We start from the raw sequence: 13,088 nt of genomic DNA, 5'->3' as shown, positions 1-13,088 counted from the left end.
TTCCTGCAAAGTGTATACTTTGGCCCTTATACAGTAGCCTCATTTTATGAAAGAATAAAACGATATGTTGTACTGGTGTCCAGGGCAGATACAAGCAGAAAGTCGATAGCTTAGCAAAGGATATCATCTCAGGAAAGTGAAAAAGGAGAAGAGCAAAGGAGGATGGTATCACAGCTGTATACAGTACAAAAGAAGGCCCTTAGCAACAGCATCTAAAAATAAGATAGCTGCTCACTAGGGTTGTGCAAAGCTTCAGTCCCTGATTCGGTGGCCAAATCTCCAAATCCGAACTGAATCAGAGGACCCTTTAATCTCTCCAAATCAAACTGGAACCCTCTGAATCGATTCAGAACGATTCGGCAATTCGGACATAGACACAGTTTTAAAAGTTTTTTCTATATACCTCAAGGTAGCAGGTGGCTCATGAATGCTGCAATGCTGGGGCAGATGGCCCCCACAGAAGTGTAGGGGGCTCCCCAGCACGCTTGGCAGTGTGATGGGCTAGCTGGCAGTGACTTAGCCCAGGGGTTTTGAAGGGGTAAAAGGTGATTGGAGGACTTGGGATTCCCTTTCCTCACCAACCAGGCCCCAAAGTCTCACCCTGCAGGTCCCCTGATTGGCCCCTTGGGTCACCTGGAGGGGGATAAAAGGGGCAGTGCAGCTGACTCAGGAGAGACCAGCGAGGGACCACAAGGAAGGAGCTTAAAAGAGCTGGCAAGAGCAGGGTCAGTGGGGTGGGAGCAGTTGCCCCAGAAGCACCTGAAGGAGTGGGACCTGCAGGCAGCAGTTGGACCCTCAGCAGCGCAGCATGCGGCCAGTAGGAGAGGCTCCTCAGCTCCAGCAAGGATCTGAGCAGCGACCTGAGAGGTTCCCAGCCCTGCTTCTAGCTCCTCCAAAAAGAGGCTAGGAAGCTCAACATGAGCCCCGAGCAATTTTGCATAGTACTAACATTGGTAGCTGTGTGTTAGAGTTTCTGCCTACCACGTGAGAGCTCTGAGTTCAAATCCCAACTGGGGTGGCTTGGGATGAATGATATAACAGCGTAAAATTCTTGTTGCAGTGGAAAGGGGTCATTGTGTTTTCCCCTTTTCTCCCTCTCCAGGCACCTAGGCCCTATATACCTTGTTATTTGACATTCTGTATTTTGTGCCTTTTATATTTCACCAACCAGTATTGCTTGTTCTCCTGTTTGTTTTATATTTTGTTAACCCTGTCTTTTGTCAACTGGATGAATGTGTCTATGTAACTGTGAGGCACAAACAGTGGAAGTTGTGACCTCTCTCTAGTCTTCTTTTTTATATCACCACCATGCCAGGCAGCCTGATCACAGCCTGATCACAGCCCATTCTGCCCCCCTGAGCAGCATCTCCAAGCCACCCCGCTTCTGTGAGCATCCAGCCCAGACTTGCAGCTCGCCCCCGCCACTCTGTTCTGCCACAGTCTCTGTGCTTTCCCAGGATCAGCATTTCTCAACCCACAGCTCATGAGCCTCTGAAATCTTCTTGAGACCCACTTTTGGGTTGTGATCCACAGGTTGAGAAATGCTGCTCTAAAGTGACCTTTGTTCACATGTTACTAAATGCTGGAGATGAGGCACACAGGAATGAGTGCATTTTAAGAGTCTCTCTGCATGCAACAAATTATAAGGGGACCAGGTCTCATAAAAACTTCAGCCTATGCAATGTTTTCCTATAATGCAAAGCAATGCAAGGCTGTACAACAGAAACAGCTTTCCCCCAAATGGGCTACAGTATATGTACAGTACTACCAAAAATAAACTTACTTTCAGAAAAACACCCACTATAGCCACTCCATCACGTTGTTTCAAAGCTGGAGCAAAATTACCATGTTTTGGATTCCAGTGCACCATGTGAAGCTGGGAACAAAAAGAAGCTGGATGTTATCAATTCTGTTATGCAATATAAAGCTATCAATGACACTATCATGCATTTCTCATGCACCCCACTGAAACCTGAGTGCAGTGGGGTGCACTCACAGAATGCAGAAAATATGAATAAAGTACATCCAATCCCTGCTACAGTTTTTTCTTATGCTTCCCATAAGTCATATGTTAACAATTTGCTTTTTAAATGTAGCATAAAAAATTGACCATGGAGCAATGCAGAGAATAATAGAAAACTTGCTTAAAATTAGACATATAATGCAAAAGAGAAAATATTACAGATGCATGTAATATTCATACATGTAACATTGGAGTTTCCTATTGACATGTTTTTTTCCTCAGACACATTTTCAGGTTAGAGAAATTCCAACCAAAGACTCTTGATTAAGCAGTGCCTTATAAAATACTGTGCTACAGCTCCTGATTCTACTCCATCCCCACTGGCAGGGAATTAACAAGATAACAATTCTCTCTCATCTCTGCTCAGGGCATTTTTCAGAACATTTTTTTTTTTCTAGAGCAGCAGTTCTCAACCTTTTTTGTACCAGGACCCACTTGTAAACATTGATGCCCAGTCCCGACCCAGTAAATAGTTTAAGTAGAAAACAGCTCCCTGGCCCTGCCAGTGCCCGTCACTCCCAATCTGCTGCCCCTCATCCCAAGCGGCAAGACTTATTGCTGCTGCCACCACTGCTGGGACCCCTGTGCCAGCTGCACCATCAGCAGCTTGAGGGGTAACAGATGCAGGAAGGGAGGCCATGCTGCCCTCACTTCCTCCTGCCACCAGCTGCTTGGGCACGGGGCTGCAACTCTACCCTGCTGCCATGGCCCAGCTGCCATCACCACTCCTCTCAGGCCACCTGTGCTGCCTGCCACCCCAGCTCCTCTCTGGGATAGAGCTGTGTCCTGAGGTGTGTGGCAGTGGTCCATGGAGGCAGGGTAGAGCCACAGCCCAGCATATGAGCGGCTGGCACTGGGAGGAGGTGAGGGCAGCATGGGCCCCCTCTCCTCCCCAATTCATTGCTCCTCATGCTGCTGGTGGTGCAGCTGGTGCAGGGTCCTGCCGATGACAGCATTGAGGCTTTCTGCCCCCCCCTTGCGGGTGTGGCGGCTGGTGCGGGGTCCTGCCGATGACAGCATTGAGGCCTGCTGCCCCGCTCTCCCTCCCACACTGGGTCCTACCTGCTGGGCAGCAGAGGCAGATCCTACCTGTGTCAATCTGGCCAGGCTGCAGACCCATGCCTGCACGTGCCTCCACCGTACCCCTGCAACACCTTGCCTGTGAGCCCCCATCCTGCCGATGCTTTGTCTATGCCCCACACCTCCCCCCACCCCATAGACTTACCTGGAGCTGCTCTCCATGCTGCCTGGCTGCCACATGAATGTGGCATCCCATGCCTGATCACCCTCCTCTCACTCCCCCCAGCCCCAAGCAGTCCCTTGGAGGCTAGAACTCTGCCAGCTTGCAAAGGGAAACCCATTGTTTCCCACATTTTCCTCCTTTAAAGGACAATCCATTTTTTTAAGTTTATCAATCCATTTTTGAAGTTTCTTCACAACCCTTTCATTATATTCTTGCGATCCACTTTTGGGTCGCGACCTACAGGTTGAGAAATGCTGTTCTAGAGGACCTGTCTGTATAATGATTAATACAACAAGTGTCCCTGGGAAATACCTGAACATATGTGGAATTTGTACATATTTACATGGACTATTAGCACGGTATTATTGCATTTAGACTGTAATCTTGCAGGAGACTCTCCAATAGTTTAATTCAATTTAGTCAGTGTAACCATTATCATAAAGTAATGAAAAAAGGCCCAACATTCTCTCTAAATATGCAACATAGAATACTGCTTTCTGTCAGTGCCAAGCTACATGACACTGTTAAGGATAAAAGCAGCCTAGCCTCAGATCTCCAAATGCATTTAAAAAACATCATACATTCCATGTGTTCTATCTTCTGTACAGAAGACAAGGGCCAAGTCTTATTTCTGCAAGTAAAGGTCAAAGAAAAGGACTCTCACTGATGGAAACAAGGAGATATTTGGGGAAATTGAATTAATTGGTTCAAGCAGCAAATAGGAAGTAGGTTGACTATGGTTGATACTTTCAGAATGACTATGGTTGATATTTTCACACAGGGGAGCAGAGAGGAAATCATTCACAGCCCTTTCCACAACATTTTATAAACCAACCTGAAAAATGAACTTGGGCAGTTTGCCCAGCTGCACCACACCACACTTAAATTTGCATTATATGTTAACAGAGAAAAATTAGAAAGGGCCCTACCTCTGCTGCATATTTCACTCCATCCACAACGTGCTCTGAGCCATGGTCATCAGAAGAACCCCAGTGAAAATGAAGTTGTCGCAGCCTGTAGGCTCCTTGAATAGGTCCACCTCTCAGAACTGCAAATGATAACATACCTCAATGGTAGGCCTTTTTCAAGAAGCTTTGCATGCATTTCCTGCATCTTCAGGCCCCCCAAACCTGAAAAGGTATTGAGAACCTTCAAAAATGAATTCAGTGAGAGTTGAGGGCACTTTGCAAATCTAGTAGGATTTGTCCTGTATGGTCCTATACATAAGGGTGACGCAGTAAATAAGGATTAGACTCTATAGGTATAAAAAGTCACAAATACAGTCAAACCATAGAATTAGTTACTGGCTGAAGAACAGGTCCGATTTCTCTAACAGTAGCACATAGAGCTTGTGGAGGAAAGGTGCTCATTATTCTTCAACAACGATCATGTCATGAAGTTCTAAAGACATAATAGGAGTATGTCTAAAATCAGCTTAAAAGGTGTGTAAAGTACTAAAAGCTATGTGCCTCATCCAACTTATTTATTAGGTAAGAACCTGCATTCTGAATAGATAAGGAATAAGTCTACTTTCATATTTTTTACTGAAATATTTAAAACAAAGTATTGGAAAGATGCCTATTTTAATGCATTTTTATGGACATATAATACAGGGTATTTCTAAACTATAATAACAATACCTGCTAAGGCCATTAATTTGCCATTAAAATAAATAGACAGACCAAGTTATACTTTTCTAACACTTCACTTTAACTTATGGGCTACTACAACTTATTTAAAATCTGTCATGAGGTGAGGTTAGAAGGCCTCAAGAAAAAACAATCATGTTTCTCTCATCTATAAATATGGCTTGACTTGTACCTGGTTTTCAGACCCAACAACATAAAAAAACTAAGGTATCTGTAAAATGTAGAAAGATCTTCCAACTGGATTCCTTCTGTCATCTTGATTTTGTTTAGAAAGCATGGTCCAAGACACACACATGTATACCGTGAGCGCACAGAAACCCTGAAGGCAAATGATACAACTTTCTATGCTCTCATCAGGAAAACATTAAAGTTTACCTGTTTCGCAGCCCAAATTCCAAGGATAAAACAAAGGGTCCAGAACAATCTACAAAGTAGACCTGGCTCAAAAGTAGTGAAGAGGGACCCTTATTTTGTTTCTGCTTGTAACTGAACCCAAGGTCTTTGAAGCAGTTTTCTATTATTTGAGGTAGAAATGAAAAGGAAGCTCAGTTTTATTAAGAGTAAGGACTAGTGATCAATGGTTGCAAAAGAAACATATGTAACATGTCCCTTGATATTGGATGTGAGGAAGAGAATGAACAGTTTTTAAAGTCCAGTGTAGTCTGTTTTTATACATTTTATACTCAGAGCCTCCAAGCTATATTTGGCTACATGCAGCAGTCCTGTCAAATAAGTGGGTGATAACATCTCCACTATGTGAAAGGCTGTGTTTAAGTCTAGATAGATTAGATCATTGCCCTTGTGTAGGAAGTAAGTTATACTTCATAGGAGGATATTAGATTGGTCTGATATAATCTTTTTTGGATAAATTTATGTTGTGTTTTCTCCCATTATCTTGTTATTCTGGGATGCAGATTATCCAATTCTGTAGCAACAGCAAACCGAGATTTACTTTTACCTCAGATATAGCAGACTCTTTTCCACCCCACTCACATGCCACTTAATTAAGCCCAACTAGAAGCCATGGCAGGAAAGCTCCTGAGTAACAAATGCTTCTAGTAGACTCTCAAAAAAATAAAAAAATCCCAGTGATTTCTATACCATCAGAGGCAACAAAATACATATTACCACCATGCAGACACAACACCAAATACACAAATTCATTGATCCTGTGTAAACAGGAGCTGCTCCTCCATCACCAAAACACTCCAAATCAAATTTCCCTGTTAGCTGTCCTGTTTGCTAGCTCACACTAGTCTTTGGCTCCCAATGTTTGCTGGTATTCTTTTAAGCTGGAGGGGATACAGGGCATGAATACATGTGCACTTTACTGTGCAGTAGCATATTCTACTGTGCATTAAAGTGGTGCATAAAAAACAATGCTAATATGCTAATGTGCAGTAGAATAGGCTACTGCATATTAAGCATTACCTAAAAAGCATGCACTTGTGCTACTACACATTAGCACAACCTAATGCGTATTTATTTAGTACCTCATAGTATCTCATATTGGAGGTACTAAATGTAATGCACATTAATAAAAGTGCATCAATGCATGTGTAGACACATCCAGTGACTTCTTTGTTCAGTCATCTATAAACCAAAGAGTAGAACAAGACTGCAATCTATTTGTCAAACTCCAAAACAGAAGAATTTCACACACTTTAGGCTTCTCTTCCTCCACAGCTCCTTCCTTTTAAATACTTAAGTCTAATATTCTGGTGGCTCAGCAAAGGGCTAAGGAAGATGCTACTGTTTCTGGTATTAGACGGAACTTAGATTTGAGCTGTATGGATTTGGTTGGAGAGGTCAGCCTATGCCAAGTTCCCTGGTCTTAGTTGTCCCAGGAAAACAGAGACAGAAAAGTATATTTTGGATAGGGGTGATCCTGCCTTGGATAGGAATGATCCTACCTGAGGCAGGATATTTGGCTAGATGACCTATGGAAGTCTCTTCCAGCCCTACTTCTCTATGATTATGGCCTTAGTGTTTCCCCTTGACATTTTCCACCTAGAGAGGAAATTTTTCCCTTTCTGCAAATAATTTTACCTGATGTTAGCTACTGAGCAAGCCCTCTTTTGTCCCTCTCAAGTACACTCTTAAGATGACAAACCTGGCACCTTCTTCTCTTTCTGGTTGAAAACACCTGCCCAGCTACTCCAATGATAAAAACGGCTACAGCCCAGATTTCCAAACGTATAAACCAGGGACGTCAAACTCATCTGGGTCCACAAGCCGGATGAGTGGTACACAGGTGGTCCACAGGCTGAACTGGGCCTGTGGACCTCTTCCCCACCCCCAGCATACCTGTTCCAACAGCTGTTCCAGCTTGTCTGGGACCTGTGGTGTGTGCAGTGTGGATACTGCAGTGGCTGGAATGGGCACCATGTACAGCACAGAGTGGTAAGCGCTGCACACAGTGGCCACCCAGCAGCTCTGGGACAGCACCACACACGACCCTTGCTCCAGCCAGTGCTTTGGCCTTCCTAATTTCATCCCTGCTGGGAGCAATACTCTTATCCTAGTTGCTTGTTCAAGTTTCTACTTCTTGTAAGCTTCCTTTTTGTGTTTTAGCTCATTGAAGAGTTCCCTGCTAAGCCAAGCCAAGATAGTCTTTTGCCATACTTGCTAGTCTTTCTGTGCACTGGGACAGTTTATTCCTGCGCAGGACCAAGCTGAGTTTGTTCTATGAAACTAATTTCTTCCAGGAGTCTGTGACACTGGCTGTGACAGGCTTCTTTATACACAAAATATTTTTTTTTGTCCAAAAGGAACATAATACACAGAGCAGAGGGGGAAAGCCACAAATAATCCTCTAGGTCTACTTCCCCAACCCAGGCCCTTCATCTTTTCTAACAAACAATTATAAACTCCTTTCCACTGAGAAAACCCCTATTCCTGGCTCAGAGAAACTGACTACTGTTTGCAGCAGAATCTCTCTGCATCTCTCTTGCATGCCTGTCAAAACTAACTTATCCCCTTTGATTCTAGACTTAGCCTTGGAAAGAGTAACTCATTCTTAGCCTGGAAAGCTAAGTCACAGGTATTCCCAATCTTCCCTGTTGTTTCCTGAAGGATTCCTGTTTGCATCTGTGTGGCCTTTCCCACTTGACTCTTAACAATCTCTTTGGTCCCTGGCAGACGCTACACTTCAGACTCAATCAACCTATTAATTCTGTCTTAAATAGTAACATAGCCACACATTCAGACAAGTAATGGCAAAACAAAATGGAAAGCCAGCCACAATATTATTCCACAAACTGTGTAATATTTTTGTGGTCAATTTTCATTGTGCCTTAAACTGAACATGTGGAAGGGTCCTCACCAGGCATCCTCATGTCAGTTGCATGGTGAGGCTTGGGTGACAGCTCCCCATGTTGGCAGGCTGACAGCCATGGCATGCAGCCCTGCATGAGGCTGTACCCTGCTGTTTTCAGCCATGGCTCCCTGCAATCAGGAAAGTTGACTGCCTTGCTCCACAGCTCCTACATCCTAGCTGCAGGAATCCTGGCATTGTGGAGAGGTTCCTTGATCCCAGGGTTCTCATCCACTGGGATCTTAAAAAACTGCATATGCAGCGGGGCTGCAGCTGAGGTTTTCTGACATCCAGGCAAATGGGGTCTGAGATGAGCCCCAGGGCAGTCACAGGGCTTGGACCCACAATCACCTGATTGTGGGTCCCAGCCCCAAAACTGCACTGGAGTTTCCTGCCAGCTCCAGTGTGGCTAAAACTATTAAGCAAATGATTGTTAGTCCCAGCCCTGGGACTGCAATAGTTCACACCAGGCTGTAGATGCCCAGCTTTCATCTTACCGGTACAGGGGGAGGCATAATTATGTCCCCAGGCTCTCCCTGCACTGGGAAATGCAGGATACAGTTGTGACCTGTCTCCATTCCTGAAGTCATGCTTCCTGCAATGTATGCGACATGGCAGGAGGTACAAGTTGTTGAGAATGGCAATCAGATCACAGTGCCATTAATAGAACGTGTACCAGGGGTCTTTAATGTTTTAGCTCTTTGCATTCACACAAGAGAATATCATACAAGATAACTTGAGGAGCATTAAAGGTAAAAAAATTCTACACTCAACTCTATAATTCTCCCTATTTTCTGTGTCTGATTTTTCCCACAGCACGAAATTCCTATTAAAGGCTGGTTTAGTTGTATTCAATCAATCTGAAACCAAGAGTTTGACAGCATGTAGCTGGAGTCCTATAGAGACATTGTGCGGCCAAAATATTCAGCGAGAAGAACTGTAGACTTGCCATAAATCAATATAGCGTGTAAGGACCAGACTGTGAATATACCTCGACAGGAATGAAAGAAACTATGTGCATAAATTTTTTTTTTTAGACAAATCCTTCCCTCCAATTCTGGGCCTTTGGCCTACAGGCTACTATCAGCCAAGCTCTCAAATCCACTTTCATTTGTGACCCAAGGCAGAAATGAAACCTATGTCTCTAGGCAGAAAGCTAACAATCCACTCCTAAAGTACAGCCCCAGAGGCTTGCTCTGAATACCATGCGAGTTTTAAACACCAACAACAGCATGGAAGTTCAAAGTTAACATTAATACAGTTCTTAAATCCTCCTGTGCCTAAGGATTGCTGGACCTAAATTAATGCTTGCGATCATGCATGCTGGATTACCCAGGGATAAAAGATGCACTAAACCCAGAGTGGAAGGCTTAACTTTGTTGTTTCTATCTTTAGTTGACATGTGTCATTGCTATAGGGAACATTAGCAAAAATGTACTGGGTTTTAATTGTGGAATTCTTGAAACTGTAAGAGCCTTTATTAATACATTAATCAGCATAAATAATTTAGTTATATAATATTCTAACAAAAGCCTCTTAAAAAGTGACACACAAAGGTAGATAAATATTTTCATAATTTCCATTTAATTTTCCTTATGGGGAAATTCAGGAAGAAAAACTAAAATATCTCAATGCCTTTGATGACCTGGGTGTAAGGAACTTACTGAAAATGTAACAAACCAAATAAATGGAAGAGTTAGAAAATCTGCTGCCACTGTTTCCTAACTAATAAAGCTGGACCATGCCACCTGTTTGTAAGTTGTGGCAGGTGAGTTGTGAGGGCAGGTTAAATAGCAGGAGTTTAAAGGATACTTTTTTTAATGATTTGGGATTTGTCCAATATAAAAATAAAGTTATTTTAACACTCAAAACTTTATGGAGGATTAGACCAAAATGAAAGCTTTTGGTTGAGTTTGGTTTCTCTTCCCAAAGAAGAGATGTTACTATTATTTTTTCCCTTGGACAACAGAAACATATACAATTAAACATCTGCTTAAGCTTTTAGGTACACACTACTTCCAAAAAAGAACACTGCTACAAAAAGCTTTGGTGAGGCAGTGGAAGATCCTACAGGAAGATAGAGGGATACTTACAGGAAATGTGTCTGCACTGTGGAGATCCAAACTCCTATCCTGTAGCTGTCAAAGTCAATGGCAGGAGGGTGGGAAGGACAACTGGCAAGAGAATTTCCACCGGGGATATCAGGGGAGAAACCAGAGGTGACTGCTGGAGTGAGGGCATTACAAGAGGGTGCCTACACAGGGCAGTGCCAAGCTTGGCAAAATCAGGATCTCTGATAATATGAATTCCAGTGGGCATCTTCATAAGCTGCTTTTATTCAAGTTTGGTGGTTTAGTCCAGAAAGGCGCACCTCAGATCAGCAGTGTAAGGGAAGGGTGGGAAAAAAAATCTATATCTTCTTCTACCCATTTCCAGAGCTCTCCTATTGGCTGAGCCACAGTGGGTGCATCTACATGTGTGCTTTACTGCACGGTTGACTAATTAGCTCCACAGTAAAGTTTCATAGTCTACACGTGTACTGCTGTTAGGACACAGTAAATTAAGTCCTCCGTAGGATAGTACTGTCTGGGACAATACTATCTTACAGCAGAGTAAGTTACTCCACCAAAATGCACGTGTAGATGGTGACCAGGGCTGGCTGGGGCACAAGGGTACTACAGTGCTGGGGCTGCCTGCCACCTAGCCCCACACTGTAGCTCCCTCATGCCCCAGCCAGCCCCTATGCCCCTTGATGCCACCACCCGGAGCCCGGGACTGATCCCCCAAGCTCCCTTGCTAGCCTGGAGCTGTTCCATCCTGGCTCAAAGTGCTGCTGTACTGGGCACATGTGCAGACATTATGCCCAGGAGCAGCTGAGTCTGGGGTGAATGGCACACATCGCCTTAATAGCACATGTAGATGCACCCAGAAAGACAGATTCCTTCATCCCAGCCCCTCCCTCACCATCCTCGCCAGCAACGCCTGATGATTAGTCATTGAAACATTACATAAAATTAATAGCTTATTTAACTTACTAATGCTACAATAACATCTCATCTCAGATGAGATGTTACATCGACTACATTGACCTATAGATTCAAGCCTTTCTTATAAATCCAGTAGGGCTGTGCAAAACAGCACCATTTCGTTCAACTTCTGTTTTGCCATTTCAAAGGGACAGTGTTTTGTTTCACTGTTTTGAAGTGCTGTTCCACTTCGTTGCGTCGAAACTGCTTCGTTGTTTCGAGGCATTTTGACATTTCACCCATAGGCTATAATGGAGAATCATGAAAATGCCTATAACTTTGTCATTTCTTTCATGACTAGAATGAAAACAGCAGGGATGGTAGCCCCTGCTGAGGCTACAAAGCCTGTCAAGTTTCAAGGAGATAGGTGTGGGGGTTTCAGGGAAACTTTACCTCAGACTACTGACAAGCAAAACTCATGCCACGTGTGTGTATTAAGGCAGAGCAGGATGAAAACAGCAGGCGTAGTATCACCTGCTGAGGCCATGAAGCCTGCCAGGTTTCAAGGAGATAGGTGCAGTGGTTTTAAAGAGATAGGTACATAGGTGCTGATGCTGCTGAGCTGCTGGAAGACACAGCTCAGTAAGCTGACTCCAAGGCACAAAGAAAGCTCAATTCAAACAATAGGACATAAAAAAACTAGAACTCTTGGTTCGAAAATGATACCTTTTATTAGACTAAATGGAAAATGGCAAGAAAATTGTTTATTTCCTACCTATGGGACTTTTTACCATCTTGTACCATCTACACTTTTCCCAGAGCCTGACAAAGGGACTTTGATCCCGAAAGCTTGCAGAAAAGGACAATTTTCTTGCCATTTTCCATTTAGTCTAATAAAAGGTATCATTTTCGAACCAAGAGTTCTAGTTTGTTGTATGTCTTTTTGTCTCAGACCAACACGGCTACCAAGTACACCCCCAATTCAAACAATTGAACCTAGCAGATCTCCTGAGGCTAAAAAGAAAGGCCTACAAAGGGTGGAGGATGGGAGTCACCTCCAAGGAGGATTATTCTGCACTGGTCTGGTCCTGTAGGGAGCAGACCAGGAAAGCCAAGGCTGCAACTGAACTCCAGCTAGCTTTGAGCATCAAGGACAATAAAAAGTCCTTTTTCAGATATGTGGGGAGCCGGAGGAAAAGCAGGGGCAACATTGGACCCTTGCTGAACCAGATGGGGCAACTGACAACTGACGCCCACGAAAAAGCCAACCTATTAAATAGGTACTTTGCGTCAGTCTTTCATCAGTCCCATGGGACGCCCATGCCCGCTACAGGGCCGGGAAGTCCAGGTGAGGGTGATCCCCTGCCCTCCATTAATGCTGACTTTCTGAAGGAACATCGTGAGAAGCTGGATACCTTCAAGTCAGCCGGCCCTGACAATCTTCACCCCAGGGTACTCAAGGAGCTGGCGAGCATCATAGCCCAGCCTCTAGCACGGATCTTTGAAAACTCTTGGCGCTCTGGTGTAGTGCCCGAAGACTGGAAGAAGGCCAATGTGGTGCCTATCTTCAAGAAAGGGAGAAAAGTGGATCCGGCTAACTATAGGCCCATCAGCCTGACTTCTATCCCGGGGAAGATCTTAGAAAAGTTTATTAAAGAGGCCATCCTTAATGGACTGGCCGACGCCAACATCTTAAGGGATAGCCAGCACGGGTTTGTTGCGGGTAGGTCTTGCTTGACCAATCTCATTTCCTTCTACGACCAGGTGACCTATCACCTGGACAAGGGAGAAGAGATTGATGTCATATATCTTGACTTCAAAAAAGCCTTCGATCTGGTGTCCCATGATCGCCTCTGGGAGAAACTGGCCAATTGTCCCCTTGGGTCCTCCA

At 44.2% G+C, this 13,088-nt stretch overlaps 1 protein-coding gene across 1 annotated transcript in view; it reads right to left on the bottom strand.

Annotated features, from left to right (window-relative positions):
• LOC102379182 (carbonic anhydrase 3-like) overlaps positions 1-13,088 on the bottom strand; it is a 23,701-nt gene that overhangs the window by 3,120 nt on the left and 7,493 nt on the right. The window contains exons 4-5 of the mRNA XM_014518508.1: positions 4,196-4,314; positions 1,784-1,876 (exon numbers count right to left, since the gene is read on the bottom strand). Of these exons, the coding sequence (XP_014373994.1) occupies positions 1,784-1,876; positions 4,196-4,314 (212 nt within the window). The remainder of the gene's footprint in view (positions 1-1,783; positions 1,877-4,195; positions 4,315-13,088) is intronic.

This window comes from Alligator sinensis, unplaced genomic scaffold (genome assembly GCF_000455745.1).
Source record: "Alligator sinensis unplaced genomic scaffold, ASM45574v1 scaffold717_1, whole genome shotgun sequence".
NCBI classification, from domain to species: domain Eukaryota; kingdom Metazoa; phylum Chordata; order Crocodylia; family Alligatoridae; genus Alligator; species Alligator sinensis.
Note: the sequence above shows the minus strand (reverse complement) of the source record. Positions and strands in the feature narration are given on the sequence as shown.